Here is a 17,635-nt window from a genome sequence, read left to right on the forward strand (position 1 = left end):
ATCCTGCCTACAAGAACCCACTTTAAACGAAACAAATGAGTTAAAAGGAAAGGAAGGAAAAAATATATCATGTTAACATAAATCAGAGGAAAGCTGGAGTGGCCATATTAATAACAAAATGGATTTCAGAGCAAAGAATATTGCTAGGAATAAAAAAGATTATTTCATAATAATAAAGGAGTCAGTGTATCAAGAGGACATGACAATCCTAAGCATTTGTTCATCTGTAAGACAGTCTCAAAACAGACAAAAACTCAAAAGAAAAATAGACAAATCCAAAGCATACTCAGTGATTTCGTCATTATTCTCTCAAAAACTGATAGAACAAGTAGACAAAAGTCAGTAAAGATATAGAAAACCTGTACAAACTACTAACTGCCAGTTGGCATTTATAGAACACTCCAACCAGAATATAAATACACATTCTTTTCAAGTGCACCCAGAACATTTAAAGACCATATTTTGAGTTAAAACAAGGCTCAATAAATTTGAAAGGATTCAAATCCACAAAGTATGTTCTCTCACTACAATGGAACTAAAATTCATTAGCAATAGTGAAGGCATTTAAAAACTCCACAAATATGGATTAAATAACAAACATCCTCCAAGCAACCCCACAGGACAAAGGAAAAAACAAACAGAAAATTAGAAAAGTATTTTGAACCTAATAAAATTGAAACATATCAAAATTTGTAAGATGTAGTTGAAACAGTGCTTAGAGGGAAACTTATAGCACTACATGATCACATTAGAAAAGAAGTTAGGTCTAATATCAATTAACTAAGCAGCACCCTAAAAAACTAGAAAAAGAAGAGTAAATAAAAGCAGAAATCAATGAAATAAAAACTAGAAAAACAAAACAGAAAGATCAATGAAACCAAAGCTGGTTCTTTGAGAAAAATCAATAAAAACTGATAAACTTCTAGCCAGACTAGTAAGAAAAAAAGAGAGAAAAGACAAATTATCGATATCAGGAATAAGTAGACGCACTACATAAAATAAGACACTATTATATAAACAACTCTACGCCAATAAATTTGACAACTTAGAAGAAATGGCCAAACTCCTTGAAAAACAAAAGTGAACAAAGCTCACTCTAGAATAGATAACTAAAATGAATAATCATTTATCTGCTAAAGAAATTAAATTTGTGGATAAGAACCTTCCCATAAAACAAAGAAACTAACGTTCCTACAGATAAAACAATTTCCTAGGCTTCACTGGGAAATTCTATCAAACGTTGAAGAAAAATACTGATTCAACACAAACTCTTAAAGAAAACTGAAGAGAACACTTTCCAACTCATTCTACGAAGCCAGCAGTATTCTGATACCAAAATGAGACAGATATTACAAGAACACTAGAGACCAAATTCCTTATGAACATAGTGGCAAAAATTAATAATATTTAGTGAAATGAATATAATACATAAAAGGACAATCATCATACCTATGCAGTTTATCCCAGGAATGCAAGGTTGGTTTAACACTGAAGTCAATGTAATTGACCATATTAACAAGCTAGAAAAGAAAAACCATATCAGAGAGAGCATTTGACAAAATCCAACATCCATTCTTGATAAAAATCTCTGCAAAATAGGAACAGAAGAGAACTTCCTGTCTTTCGTCATAGTGTGACTCTTTGTGTAGAAATTCCTAAAGAATCTACAAAAAACCTACTAGAATTAATAAGTGAGTTTAGCAAGGTTGCAGGATACAAAAATCAATACACATAAATCAATTTATTTCTATATACTAATAACAAATCAGAAATCAAAAAATTTTAAATATCATTTGAAATAGCATTAAAAATGTGGATAATTAAAAAAAGTAAAACTTATACAGTAAAAATCATAAAACATTGCTGAGAAAAATTAAATAAGACCTAAACAGAGAGATATATCATGTTCATGGTTGAAAGTTTAAGATGTCAATTCTCCCCAAAATTTATATATAAAATGTGCCATGAAATTCCAATCAAAATCCCAGCAGGCATTTTGGTATAAATATTTTATATAATACAATTCTAAAATTTATATGGAAATGCAAAGGATTTAGAAGAGCAAAAACAATTTTGATAAAGAAGAACAGAATTGGAGGACTTGCACTACTTTATCTCAAGACATTATCAAGTTACAGTAATCAAGGGGTTGTGGTATTTGTAGAAAGACAGACATTAAGATCAAAGGAACAGAGCTGTGAATCCAGAAATACAACCACACATACATGATCAACTGATTTTCAACAAAGGTGGCAAGGCAATTCAGTGTGAGAACTGATAATTTTTTCAACAAAGGTATAGGAACAGTGGATAGCCATATACTTAAAAAATTAAAAAAAAACATTCTTACTTTACACCATACACAAGAATGAATTCAAAATAGCTCACAGACCTAATTCAAATTCAAAAACTTCTAGAAGAAACATAATCCTAGTAATTTTGGGTTTGGTTAAGATGTCTTTAAAACAACAAAAGTAAGAACTACAAAAGCTAAAATCAATATATTCAACTTCACCAAAATTAAAAGACACAAAATTTAAAAGGAAATCCACAAACTAGGAGATAATATTTGTAAAATACATGGCCCAGAAAAGATTTGCATCTAGTATATACAGAAAACAACAAACCTAATTTAATTTAGTCTTAGCCATTCTAATAAGTATATGTGGTATCTCACTGTACTTTTAATATTCTTTTTCCTAATAACTTGGAATTTTGAGCATCTTTTTATATTCTATCTGCCACCTGTATCTCCTTTTTAAGAAATTGTCCAAATCTTTTGTCCATTTAAAAAAATTATTCTGTATTTTTTATATGTGCACGAATGAAGGCACACATATATTTTGACTTGAAATATTTAAGGTGCAACTCCCACATGCATCAAACAACAAAATAGGGGCTTAATTCCATTGAATAAGAAGGGTTCCTAGGGTCTTTCAAATTCACTTTTTTCCTACTGTAAAAGCTAACACAGTCCTGAAAAAGACAGATTCACAAAATCAGAAAGAAGAGGAACAGTAACATATAATCTCACCATCCAAATATAACCACTGTAAATATCTTGGAACATTTATTTACTGTTTTTTCCCTATTTTATTAAACAATAATCATAACATATAAACACTTTTGTATCTTGCCTTTTCCTCTTAACTTTATAAACATGCTAGTTCTCCCATATTACTGAAGACACTATTATTTCAAATACCTGCATCTTGCACAGGCTTTTATTTTTTTGCAGAGCTAGAAAGGGAGTACATTGTCAAGAGGTGGAGAGTATAGACCAACCATTTGAGAAATCTGGTCATGAACAGAGAAGCAACAGCTAAAAAGGGCAACAGGATCAAATTGCAGCTGAATATAGCTGAACCCAGATGGGAGGAGACAGTAGGAATGGAAGCTGATGACTGACAACAAGGACAGACAAATATTTTAAAGTATATAGTAGGCTCCCTTTATTTATTTATTTATTTATTCATTCATTCTTGGTGAGGGAGACTGGCCCCGAGCTAACATCTGTGCCAATCTTCTTCTATTTTGTATGTGGGATGCCACCACAGCATGGCTTGATGAGTAGTCTGTACGTCCATGCCTGGGATCCGAACTCGCAAACCCTGGGCCACCGAAGCAGAGCATGTGAACTTCAGCACTAGGCCACCAGGCCGGCTCCTGGCACAGGCTTTTAAAATTACAGAAGCCACGCATATACATACTGATGTCTATCTAAACTGAGACAAAGAGAGTCATTCATTTCTCTTCTTGAATTGAAAGGTATAAATTAAAGATAACACAGATTAGGAAGAGCTAAAAACTGGATTCCTGATGAAGACACCACAGGCAATAAATAATTGCTACTTTACTTAAAAAAAAAAAAAGGCCTGACCTATATTTCGCCCCTTTATTTTCATTTATTACCTCAGTTTATTCAAATCTATAAGAGCAGCTTCTCAGAAGGACTAAGACAACCAGAAAATTACTGCTAACTCAAACAACACGTGGCAATTATCAAAGCACTTCCCACTTCAAAGGAGAACAGTAAAAACAATTACCTATGGGGAGCTTTTAAAAGGAGTTTAAAACATGCCTCACTTGTGTGTGAAGACAGAACTATATCCTGACATTTCATGCCTGGTGTCTAGGTGCTACTTTCCTATATTTGCATTCTGGGGAATCAATAAAAGAAATATAACAAAGACGACAGGAATGGTTATGGTGTCATCTAAAAGCTAAGAACAAGTGGAGCTGTAATGTCCAAAAATGTGGGTACTGCATGTAATGGCTGTTTACTTAAGAAACTTTATTTTCCATTTTCTAGCTCAATATAACAAAAGTAACAATGCATTCCAAAACTATGACTGAACAGTGCTATTATTCAATACTATAGAACCCTTCTCCTTCTGAGTGTTTTGGCCTGTTGATTATTTACCAAAGATTTGTTCTAAGCCCAACTTTCAAAGGTTCTACATAAATTTTGAAGGATTTTACCCTAATTGCTCTGAGATTTAAAATACAAGGGTACTTTTCAGTTATCTACCAAATTTTCTAAAATAAACATTACTTCTGGAATCAAATTTATTCTCACAGAAGATATTATGATTAATATGTATATTGTGGCACAAATAGTCACCCAGCTAAAATACAAAACATATATTTCTACTCATGCATTTTGTGGCTACATATACACATTTGTTGATAAATACTAAAACCGATAAATATAAACAAGGACAATACATTTAGTAAAGTCCTATTTTAGCAGTTTTTTTAATGCACATAAAAAGAAAACATAACCACTTTTTTCAACAAGAAAGACGTCATTTTGGTTCCAAATAACCATACTTATAGCAGGGCATACACTAACCATGCAGAATATAAGACAGGACTATAACAATAGTCTTTATTTACTTCCACTTCTGAAGATATTAGAATGCAGCAAACACCAAATCTCCATCAGTTGGTTCTTTGAGATAGGAAAAGAAATAACCCCAGCAACTGTTTTTCTTTATAATAAATTTAAAATAAATTTTTTTGTTGATTATTAAATCAATTACTTAGAGTAAAAGGCACGTTAAATAGGTTTACTTGGTCTCATAAAATGGTTCAATCTAAAGGCTTGACTTAGAACCATCTCTAAAATACAGACTAGTCTTTACAATGCTAACCCTAAAAGTTTGTTCTTAAATTTACAAAACGTCTTACTTTCTACGCACAATCATCAAGGAGAAATAGGATTGATTCCAAGGACAGAGATGGAGGTTATGACCCCTTTCCATCAGACCCTCTCCCAACCAAAGAGTACGTGAACCATCATGAACATCCCGCCTTTCTAACATCGCTTCTTTGCCTTGCAGCATATTTTGAGTTAGGAAGCACAATTAATGGAACTGTTTCTATATGAAAACATTTGTTATATGCATCCCTTTACACAAATGTATGTGTTATGCTGAGGGCAAAATCTAATCTTGAAAGAGTGGAAAAGAGGGAGAATAGAACAATAACATGGCTCCTCTTCACCTTCATTTTAAATCACCACCATGAAGAGAGCTGTTTTTAGACACGCTTTTAGCCAGCATGCAGTCTTTTAATTTTACATGTGGTGTAAAGCTTTAGAAAGAAAAAAAAGTCTCGGGGGGCTGGCCCTGTGGCGGAGCCATTAAATTTCTACACACTCCTCTTCATTGGCCAACAGATGTTAGCTCAGGACAAATCTTCCTCACCAAAAAAAAAAAAAAAAAAAGGGTCTGGGCAGGAAATTCCTATGAATCATACACTTTTTAAACAGTATTTCATTTAACATATTCCCTAACATACAGTTTTACAAAATACAGCCAATTATAACCTATTCAATGATGACTAGGGAAATACATACTGTCCAATGATACAATTGTCATCCTGATACTCTGGAAGAACTAAATAATATATAGGCTCTCTTCATGAGGAAGTTAATTTGTTTTAAAGAAAAAAGGCTTATGCATTTAAGCATGTTTGGTGCGCAGTGTAAGAGACCACTTTCTCTCTATTTAACACAGGTATTAAGGTCTACATATCCAAAAATATTAAGAAGAGACAAGCATAAAAAGAAAATGGGCTTTTCATTTTTATTTTTAAAACAATAACTGCTGTAAAAAGCAACAGCAACTCAAAATGCATTAAAGACTTAAATGTAAGAGGTGAAACTAGAAAACTCCTAGAAGAAACCATAGGGGAAAAGCTTCATGATATCGGTCTTGGCAATGATCTCTTGGATATAACATCAAAAGCACAGACAACAAAAACAAAAACAGACAAGCAGAACTACATCAAAGTAAAGCTTCTGCACAGCAAAGGAAACAGTCAACAGAGTGAAAAAGCAACCTATGGAATGGGAGGGAACATCTGTAAACCATATATCCAATAAGGGGTAATTATCCATAATATATAAGGAACTCTTATAACTCAACAACAAAAATACAAAACAATTAAAAAACGGGCAAATGATTTGAATAGACACTTCTCTAAAGAAAACATACAAATGAACAACAGGTATTGGAAAAGATGCTCAACATCACTCATCACCAGGGAAATGCAAATCAAAACCACTATGAGGTATCACCTCATACCTGTTAGGATGACTATTATGAAGGGAAAAAAAAAGAGAAAATAACATGTGTTGATGAAGATGTGGAGAAATTGGAACCCTTGTGCACTGCTGGTGGGAATGCAGAATGGTGCGGCCACTATGGAAAACACTACTGAGGTTCCTCAGAAAAAGAATTATATAGAAGTACCATTAAGATCCAGCAATGCCACTCCTGGCCATTTATCCTAAAGAACTGAAGTCCGGATGTGGAAGAGATATTTACCCTCCCACGTTCACAATAGCTAAAAGGTAGAAACAACCTAAATGTCTATTGATGAATGAATGGATAAAGAAAATGTTGTATATACACATAAAATGGAATACTTAGCCCTGAAAAAAGAAGGAAATCCTGTCATATGCAACAATATGGATGAACCTGGAGGACATTATGCTAAATGAAATAAGCCAATTACAGAAGGACAATTACTGTATGATTCCACTTTTATGAGGTATCTAAAGTAGTTAAACTGATAGAAACAGAAAGCAGAATGGTCGGTGCCAGGGGCTGGGGGATGGGAAAATGGGGATCTGCTGCCCAATGGGTACAGAGTTATGTGAGATAAAAAAGTTCTGGAGATCAGTTGTACAACAATTATGCTTATAGTTAACAATAATGTTCCACACGCTTAAAAATTTATAAGGGTTAAAAAATGTCCATATTTTTACCAATTTACTTTTTCCATTGGAAATTTTTTTAAACTTTACAATTGGAATTAGATTAAAATTATAGATTACTTTGAGAGGAAAGCAAGCTACATATTCACATGGCCTAAACATGAGGAAGTATTTTTGAAAGGGCGTACAAGAAAAAGTCTCAAGAGGTCTTGTATCCACTACGCAATTTCCAGCCTTTACAACATGTACTCACTACTGTTAGCCACCCCTTCAGAGATCATTTTACGCATATAAAAGCTAAAACAAACAAATACCTCTTTTTTGACACAAGTATAGGATAATATATACTTTTCTTTATCTTTCCTTTATTTCTTTTTAACTTAAATGTATCTTTAAGATTTTTCCATATGAAAACATAAAGATCTTCCTCATTCCTTTTTTCCTTTCCAGAGCAGCACGGCACTTCACTGTGCAGATGTACCATAATTTATTTAATCAATCCTACTGATGGACATTTAGCTGGTTTCTATTTTTTGGCCATAATAAAAATATTCTGATACAACCTGGTACATACATCAAGTTACGGAATTTTTCAGATCCTTAGGAACAAAAGTAAGAGTGCTAAAGGCATTAGGTACAGAAACCCTTTTTTTCAACAGATTTGGCTGACACAACCCTTCAAAAAAATTTTTTCCCTTATCTATAAAATGGAGGGTTGGGGCTGGATTATCTCTATGGTCTCTTCTAACTATAATTTTTACTGGATTTTCAAGAACACCTGTCATATACAACATTCTTAGCTTTAGTTTTATTACCTTCAATTAATTTTATTGAACTTATGCTTTCATTTGACATTTAATTTTGAAATGTTTTCATGACCGTAACCCTAAAAGTAGGTGTTAGAATAACATACAAAAGCAGTTTAATTACTTATATGTATATTGAGTTTCCAGGATGACAGACCCAAACCCAAAATAAAATGCAGAGACTATTAAATATGCCATGTACTTAAAATAACTATTTCAGTGTTAGTGATAGACTTTGCTCATCTGTACATTCATTAGTACATTTCAATATCTTTCTTAGTAGTAAAAGACTAGGTAATGAGATAACTGCTGAGTGTTAAGAACATACCTTACTGTCATAGAACAGACCAAAGCTATCTTGATCAAGTAGATGACCATGATCTAACCAAATATAAATTGACAACTTTTTAAACTGTACTATAAGAAAGAATACAGTTAAGTCTATGGCTATTTATATCTAAAACATCATTGGTTAAAATAAAGTACATGATCACTAATTCTATAAAGCTTTTCACTGTCATTCTTCTCCCCTAAAAATATCCAATATCAAATGCTACTAGATGAATGGATAAAACACTGACCAGGAAACAAACTCCCAATAAAACGTTAAATGAAAAAATCTCATTTTTATTAAAAATAAAAATTATACACATACACACACAATATGTTGTGAGTGTAAACTGGTACAATCACTCAGGGCAATTTGGCAATATAAGGATGTGCATCCTGTGCCAAGCAATTTTTTTCTAGGCACTTACTAGAAAAGCATTTGCTTGTATGTACAAAGAAACATGAACAATAACGTTAACAGCTAAATTGCTTATAATTAGTTAAAAAAAAAACTCTATGCAGGGGCTGGCCCCGTGGCCGAGTGGTTAAGTTCGCGCGCTCCGCTGCAGGCGGCCCAGTGTTTCGTCAGTTCGAATCCTGCGCGCGGACATGGCACTGCTCATCAAACCACGCTGAGGCAGCGTCCCACATGCCACAACTACAAGGACCCACAACGAAGAATATACAACTGTGTACTGGGGGGCTTTGGGGAGAAAAAATAAAAAAATAAAATCTTTAAAAAAAAAAAAAAACAACTCTATGCAACCTAAAAGTCCAACAGTAGGACGATAAATAGATGAAAGATAGTACATATATGCCACAAAGTAGTTAAAAGAACTAGTTTAGAAATTTCAACATGGCTAGCTATCAAAATTATTGAGTGAAGAATACAAGCTGTAGAATTACACATACACTATGATAAATATCTCTGCAAATAAAAAGTTACAAAGAAGTTTTTAAAGAAAAAGTTAAATTTTTTTCTATAGTTACATACATGTGTGTAAAAATATTTACCAAAAAATACTAGATAAATACATATCCAAATATAATAGGTTATTTCTAAAAGGGAAATAGAGGATCAGAATTGAGAATGGTTGTCAAAAAGAGTTTTTAGCTTTATTTAAAATGTTCTATATTTTAAGAAGTAATTTATGTAATTTTAAAAAACGTAGCCAGGGCTAAAAGTCTGGAAGTAAATATGCCAAAGTGTTAATATTTGATAAATCTGATAGGAGTGATTTGTTTCCTTCTTTGTACTTTTCTGTATTCTTTTAATTTTTAAAAATTTTTAAAAGGAAAATACGCAAAGATTTATTGGGCCAGAGAATTTTATTTTATATTATAATTATAACATGTAGAATAAATGGAATGAACAGGAAACATTTTAACTTTGGCTTTTCAATAGCAAGATATGTTGAGTAATTCTAACAATTACCCAACTCGTCCACCAACTTAGCCACCTTCAGCAGCTGTCTCACATCACAGGGAGACATTTTCCACTTTTCGAGCAGAAGAGAACTGTCACCAAGATATTCACAATCCACAATATTATACAATTAGTAAACATGCGGGTACCTCTTTTACAACCAGAAAATGAGCACATTCAAGTGACAAAAAAGCAAAAGTTTGGAGCAGATAAAAGCAACTGTCAGTATCCATGAATGCAATAAATTAGACAAAGAAACATGAATTTATATTATTCATTTCATTAGAAGAGGAAAAAATGATTCAATTACCAAAATGAATAATGCTTCTTTTAACAAATATTGTTAGGAAATGAAGTGATATATACAAGTGAATCTTCCAGATAACTGGAGCTTATCCTTTTAAAAGTCAAAACTTTTAATTTGACCATTCTGATAAAAATCTCTTCAAAATTACATACTTCCTTGGGGCTGGCCCCGTGACTGAGTGGTTAAAGTTCCGAGTGCTCCACTTTGGCAGCTCGGGGACTCATGGGTTTGGATTCCTCGTACAGACCTACTCCATTCATCAGCCATGCTGTGGCAGCATCCCCACATGCAAAGTAGAGGAAGATGGTCACAGATGTTAGCTCTGGGCCAATCTTCCTCAAGCAAAAGAGGAGGATTGGCATTGGATGTTAGCTCAGGGCAAATCTTCCTCACGAAAAAGAAAATAAATAAATTACATACTTCCCTGTGATTTAAAACACAGATGTTGAACACAACCAAGGTTTTCCTTGAAAACTAAAGGTCAGTATTCACTCATTCATTCATTCAGCAAATTAGATCTGTCTTCAAAGAGCTTGCAACCTAGATATTCTAATCTTGATATTAAATAGTTTTATTAAGGTAATTTTACAATTAGTTCATAAATTGAATTAAAAATAAAATTCTACAAAACTGGAAATATCTAAGCACTTTTTCACTTTATTCCAGTATTGTCTTCCACTTTTTCCCTAAATGACTCTGCCAGCCAAACTGTTATGTCCCCAGAGCCTAGTCCACATTTTCACATCTTTGGGTCTTTACTCAGTATTCGCTCCACTTGGAACATCCTCCCTCCAGCTGCCGTCAAAAACCTACTCATCCTTCAAAGCCCATCTTAATCTCAACTATGCTGTGAATGGTTTCTTTTATCTTCCCAATTAAATCAACCGTGCTAAAAAAAGATAGTCACTTTTCGGAACAACCTGTTTTACTTCCTAAACAATATTAGTGGGAGTTGCACTTTAAATGCTTTAGGAGATATTTACACAACAAATATTAATTTATTTCAAACTAACGAGTCACATGACACACTCAGGATCCTCATTTGTAAAAAAGAGATAACATTAAACTTTCAAGGATCCTTGGCTCATGACCTCTACCTCTACCTTTGTTTTAAAACCAGCATCAAAGCAACTTCAAATCTCTCTCTCACTGACTATGGCCTCTGATTCTGTCGTCACATCTCCTTTTCTGAATCTGACTCTTCTGCCTCCCTCTTCTAAGGACCCTGGGATTACACTGGGTCCATCTAGATAATCCAGGAAAATCTCCCCATCCCAAAATCCTTAATCTAATCACATCTGCAAAGTCCCTTTTGTCATGTAAAGTAACATATTCACAGGTTCTGGGGGACCATTATATGCCTGGGGACCATAATGGATATTTTTATCTCTTTAATTTTATAAAGATTACTGACACTTTAATTACTTGATACAATTTTTAATAATCTTTTAAAAAGAAAAGCTTACTACAAATACTTAGTAAAACTAATAGTTTCTCAACTGATAGAATTTGAAGGGTTTTTGAAACTTCAAGATTCTTTCCAAATAAGCTTTTGATTTCTAAGAGCCTCATTCTGCTAGCCTGACACATTGTATTCACATTTTTGAAAATGTAGTTCATTAAATGGTCACACTTATTAGCATATTTACAACTTGAGGATAATTTTAGCGAATAATTTAAAATTTCCTAATGAAAAAAATTACAATAGCTTGAAGAATAAAATTATCAGTCCATTATTAAATTATCAGTCCATCAGATTCCTTCAGAATTGAGCAAAACAATACATAATAGCTACCCCAGAGGCCACAGATCGCAAAAATTCAAGGAAAAAAAAACCCAACTGCTCTAGAATAATCATTCTCCAAGTATATAATATACATTGGTGATTTTCCTGCAACATTAATATTTACAATCTAAAAGAGTTTACTTTATATTTTCATTTGTCATAGAATAATAACTTACTATTACCTTCTTCATTGGTATCTCATTAAGCCATTCTCACCACAAATTCCATTTTTTTAATACCTTGAAACAAATTAAAAGGTAAGGGGTCTACTCATTTTTTAGCTTTAATCAACATTAAGAACTACCTTTTTATATTTGAAAATTAATCCTTGTATATTTGCCAAATATTACTCACTAGACAGGTAATACAATCTGCTCAGCTACTGTGTCTCAACTGATAAACCAGTAAAACTAATGTTTCTCCACACTTGTGTTATTATTCAGCCCATAATTACTCATTGTGTAGGAAATATTGCTATTTATCATAAGGAATTGTAAGTCCATTTAACATGCAAAGTAAAAAATTTACCATTTTAAATAAAATGGTATTGAAATATCAGAGAAAGAAAACAACGTACGTGGAGCTGCTGTGAGGGCATTTCATACTCACGCTGCAGTCTTAGCACGCAGTTAGTTACTATGGGACAGTCTTTGAACTCCAGCAGAAAATTCATATTCTCTTCTAGCAAAGATTCTTCATTATCTGCTACTTCTGAGCACCCGATGGGGTTCTTGGACGTCATCTGCTCTGGCTCACCACTTTAGTGTCAATAATCCCTTTGAGGAATATTTACAGATAAAATGATGTGATGTCTGAGATATGCTACAGTGGAGGAGGTATAGATGAAATAAGATTGTATGTAAGATGGTAATTGTTATAGCTTGGTGATAAGCATCCGGGAATTATTTTGCTATTCTAGTTATGTATATCTAGAAAATGCCCATAATAATTCAAATGTATATATATAAATAAACATAAATATATTTATAAGTATAAATAGACATATAAAATCTCAGTTTCCACAATTTATTAAAACATTTAAATGATGGCATTTATCATTATTATTTTTCAATCCAGAGGCTCATCATGATTAGAAGATTGGGTTTATAACACACTAAATAGATTAGGAAAAACTGAAGACAGAATGAGTTAGAAAAAAAAGAAAGAAAATTATTTTTATAAAATCAGGCAGTAACCACAGATGGTCAAATTGAACCAGCTGTTCATCCAGAAAATCTGTGGGATTTAATTTGGAGCCTACTCAAAACTTTTAATTACACTGGTCTTTCATATATAGATTTCATAGCTTTTTAGGCCAAGTACATCTGTTACTGGGACTACCTTCACTGTCAAAATAATTGGGGAAAAAAAGCAATGAAAGGGGGGAAAAGCAAAATGCATTTTTATTAGAAATAAGAACTCAGAGTAGATAAATAGTAAGCAGGACCATGAATAAAAAGAATCTTGACTACTTTGGAAATTAAGTAATTGGAAATTAAGAAATTTGGAAAAGCCCTTGACTACTTTCGAAATTAAGATAATAAAGAGCTATCACTGCCAATCTAGAATAATCTTTGACAATCTATGAATATTTGCTCTGGGATAAATGATTTCCTAAAATAATTTATAAATGAATCAAAATAACAAAAGCAAGTCCCAAATGTATCAATAACAGAAAGAAAGATGACCTTAACTTCGTCTTAAGAGTTGGTGGTTCAAATTAGACCTTCAATTAAATTAGCATTTTAATATTCAGATCCGTTTTTGACCTTTAAGATATAAATTTATGCAGAGTTGAGAAAGAGAAATGATATACCCAATTATTCAAAATAGATTAATTTTCACCCATAACTGTTTATAAACAGTATCTTCAAATAGAAAGGAGCTTATAAATTTATAATTTCACATCATACAATCAATTTTAAATGCTTTTCTATAACAGTCAAAACTTTCTCGCGAGCCTGGTATTCTCAGTTCACCCACAAACAATCCTTTTGGTATGAGTTATCTGTAGGATACTGTTTATTGATTAATTGATATATTTAAGAGCAATTATTTTCTTAATTTTCTTCACCTGTTATTATTGGAGCCGTATTAAATATATCATAGAATTTTTTAAATTTTAAAACTGCATTGGAATCATTTTTAACAATTAATGACGTATAATTCAGTTATCTCTTGTGACAATGAAGAAAGACTGGTACATTGAAGCAGTTAAATTATGGCATAAAATATTAGAATTATATCATCATGGTGGTAGAGTAGAATGTTTCCCATTTTAGAAGACCGACACCTAAACCTTTCCATTTGTTCTTTAAAAAATTGTCACTCAACATTTTTAACCTTTCAAATTTTGCCATTTCCAGTATCTAAATAACATTCTTCTGTCTACTGTAATTTTAATATAACAATAATTTAAATCAGCAAATTTTAAACCATAATATAGTTAGCCACAGAATTTAAGAACTTGGAAAGATCTTAGAGAAGTTAGTATTCAAAGCGCTCATCTGAGTCCAAAGAAGGACCTTGTGCATGAGAGTAAATAAAATTCACTACTTCCTTAATCAACAAAGTCTTGCTACGAAAGAAAAAAAAATTCAGCCCAACTAAATAGTGCACTAGTGCTTTAGTTGATTTACATTCTGGCACAAGCTCCACACGTCTTCCCGGGCTGGTAATAACCAGTTTGTAGACCGGCAGGCAGTCCGTGGACCACACTCTGAGTAGCACTGTCTTACAGATCATCTGGTTCAGTGGTTTGCAACCCTGGCTCCACATGAGAATCATCCGGGAAGCTTTAGAAAATATGAACGAATGCCCAGGTTCACCTTCAGAGACTCTGATTTAATTGATCTTCGTTAGGGCTGGGGTCTAAGTATTTCTGCTGATCTAGGACCATCCCATTTGGCAGATGAGAACACTGAGGGTCAGAGAACCAAACAACTAATTTTCACTTAATGAGACCTGAGAATCAAAGAAGTGACTTTCCATACAACATACTTTCCACAACACCCCACACATAAGACTAGTTAATTAGTACTGCACCATGCTATATTCAGGATACAGGAAGAACAGAAACATTTGTGAAATTTTTGCTTTCTTATTATTGAAGTAAGGGAAAATGAAGTATAAAGAAAGCATTACATGATTAAATTTAGGTTGCTTGAAGGAATAATCATATCTTTGTTAAGATACCAATAAACTTCTGTTACTTAAGAAAAATCTAAAAAGGGATATCACTAAGTTAAATATTCAGTGACTTTCTTCAAAATAGTGATTTATCAATTCTTGAGAAACAACCTATTAGCAAATTAAGCTGATTGGTTTAACGTCAAGTGAAAAGGCATGTTTTTTTCCCTAATTTGAAAAGATTCTGTGAGCATAAAAGCCAAATGGACTTCTATATCTTTCTCTCCTGATTTAATGCTCACTGTAAACAAAGAACCAGCTCATCCTGGTCAGTGACAAGGCTATGTTAAATAAGGACCCCGGGGCTGCAAATTCTTTCTATAAGTCCTATAAACCAGCAAAAGCATGAATGAGAGCAAGCTAGAATATTTGTAACTGCTAGAGCGCTTTGTTTCTTCTGCATTTGAAAGGAAAACTTTCATTTTTCATTTTCTTTTCTTCTAGGGCATGAAACCAAAAACTACCGTGCACATTATAAGTCAAACTCAATTCTACTTATAAGACCAATACGTTTAAACTCAGTCTTTATCCATTTGTACATGTGCTTCGAAAACTGTTTCTCCACCTTTTGGAGCTTCAGCTTCCTTATCTGGATAAATCTTCTAGCCACTTTCCCCAGCATTAGCTTCCTGTCTGCCCTGCCCAGCTGAATTAGGTACCTCTCCTCTTTGTTATTTGTAGCCCCCAATACACAGAGGGATATCTCATTTTAACAAGAAGAATACATGGAACCGCTAAAGAAGAATATAAGGTAGCATATAACCAAGTACTCAACTGTGTGGCTCAGATAATACAAGCTATACATTTCAGAAGACAGGTGGATACATGAGACCTGGGATTGCTTTATACAGGACACAGGATCTGAGCTGGCCTTTGAAAAACGGGTAGAATTTTAAGATGGAGGAAAGCAATTAAGCAGGTGTATTAGTCTGCTGGGGCTGCTATAACAGAATACCATAGACTGGGTGGCTTTGATGAGGATTTTTAGGCTGCTTAATTTTAAAACGGTTTATGATGAGGATTTTTAGGCTGGTTACTTTTAAAACTACAGATAAGAAGCAGGCTCCGAGGAGTGGAATTTGCTTGCTCTTTGATCAGAGACAGTTGCATTTGTGAAGGAAATCTCCATGCCTCCCTCTCTGCGCCAGGAGGAAGGGGGGATGGCCTTATCTCTGGAAACTCTTAATGGGGAAGGCAAGAACTTAAGTTGTTTACTGTCTGGCAACCTCATGTAACTGACCCCCCACCCCAAAATCCTCGTTTGTCTTTAGCTGAAGATAATATTTGAGCGGTGACTTCTGCCATTTACTCAATCCGGTTTGATTCTTATCTAAAAGTTGTGGGACCGCCCAATGGCCGGACCCTACCGGCACTAGTACCATTTTAACTTTTTTTTCTTTGTCTCGTAAAGAGATGACTCACATACCTATGCCTTAAATTTAGCCCTAACCCTCAACTCGGGGCAGCAGCAGGAGCTCTGACTGCCCGTGGGTCCTGTCCCCACACACCAGCTCTGCCTGCCCATGGGTCCCATCCCCATGCTATTCTATACTATTCTCTAAATAAAAGAGCACTACTGCCAGATCTTAAGAGTCTAAGAAATCTTTCTTTCGACTCCTCGGCTCACCGACCCCGCATCAGCTTCAACAACATACATTTATTTCTCATAGTTCTGGAGGCTAGGAAGTCCAAATTCAAGGTGTCACTGATTGGATTCCTGAGGCTGAGAGTACCCTTCCTGGCTTGAAGAGGACCACCTTTTTGCTCTGTCCTCTCACGGCAGAGAGAGTGTTCTGGTGTCTCAGAATTCTTCTTCTTCTTATAAGGGCACTAAATCCCATCAGGAGGGCCCCATCCTCATGAGCTCATATAAACCTAATCATCTCCCAAAGGCCCCACCTCTAAATACCAACACACTGGAGGCTAGGGCTTCAACATACAAATTTTGGGGAGCCATAATTCAGTCCATAGCGCAGGGTATTCCAGAAGAGAGGATAACATTAGTGAAAGCATTGAGGTGGTAACAAATACAGCATGTTAATGAAATTAGGGAGAAACCTGCTCCTTTAATCCAATGAACCTTGGAATACAGTAGAAAATCCAAGGGATAAAAAAGAATGGGCTAAGGTTAGGAAAGGTCTAGAAAGACAGTTTAAGATTTGACTAAGCAGAGAATTAGGAAACACCAAATGTTAGAGTCAAGTGGTGACAAAAGGGAAACACTCTCTAAGATTAGCATGGCAAAACTGCGCAGCACGGCTTGCAGGGAGAGTTACACAAAAAATACCCCAACATGCGTCCATTGTTAACTCTGTATGCAGGGACCTTTGAGACCCTAGAGTTGAGGTAGCCTAGGGATAGGTATGAACTCGAAATATAAAGCACACTGTTTTACCAAACATAAGTCTGGTCAGTTTACAGACATAAGTTTGCACCAGATGTCAAGGAAGTTACAAACAATCCCAAGGTAGAAAATTTGGGTGAAGAACTCCTTGGATAACTTAACGTTTAACAGGTAAGTCTTGTTTTTGATTTACTTCTCTCAAACATCATCATTATCCTA

The 17,635-nt window shown here is 34.1% G+C and overlaps 1 protein-coding gene across 7 annotated transcripts in view; it reads right to left on the reverse strand.

The window, feature by feature from the left end:
- The window catches only part of HS2ST1 (heparan sulfate 2-O-sulfotransferase 1), a 168,816-nt gene that overhangs the window by 48,933 nt on the left and 102,248 nt on the right, over positions 1-17,635 (reverse strand). For 2 of the 7 annotated variants that reach the window (XM_070267350.1, XM_070267349.1), the window contains exon 1: positions 1,450-3,866. The exons of the other annotated variants lie outside the window; for them this stretch is intronic. In XM_070267350.1, coding sequence (XP_070123451.1) covers positions 1,450-1,630 — 181 coding nt within the window. In that variant the 5' untranslated portion in view covers positions 1,631-3,866. Of the gene's footprint in view, positions 1-1,449; positions 3,867-17,635 lie in introns of those variants that run through there. 7 annotated transcript variants of the gene reach the window in all.

The sequence above is a fragment of the Equus caballus genome, chromosome 5 (genome assembly GCF_041296265.1).
Source record: "Equus caballus isolate H_3958 breed thoroughbred chromosome 5, TB-T2T, whole genome shotgun sequence".
In the NCBI taxonomy this organism is placed as follows: domain Eukaryota; kingdom Metazoa; phylum Chordata; class Mammalia; order Perissodactyla; family Equidae; genus Equus; species Equus caballus.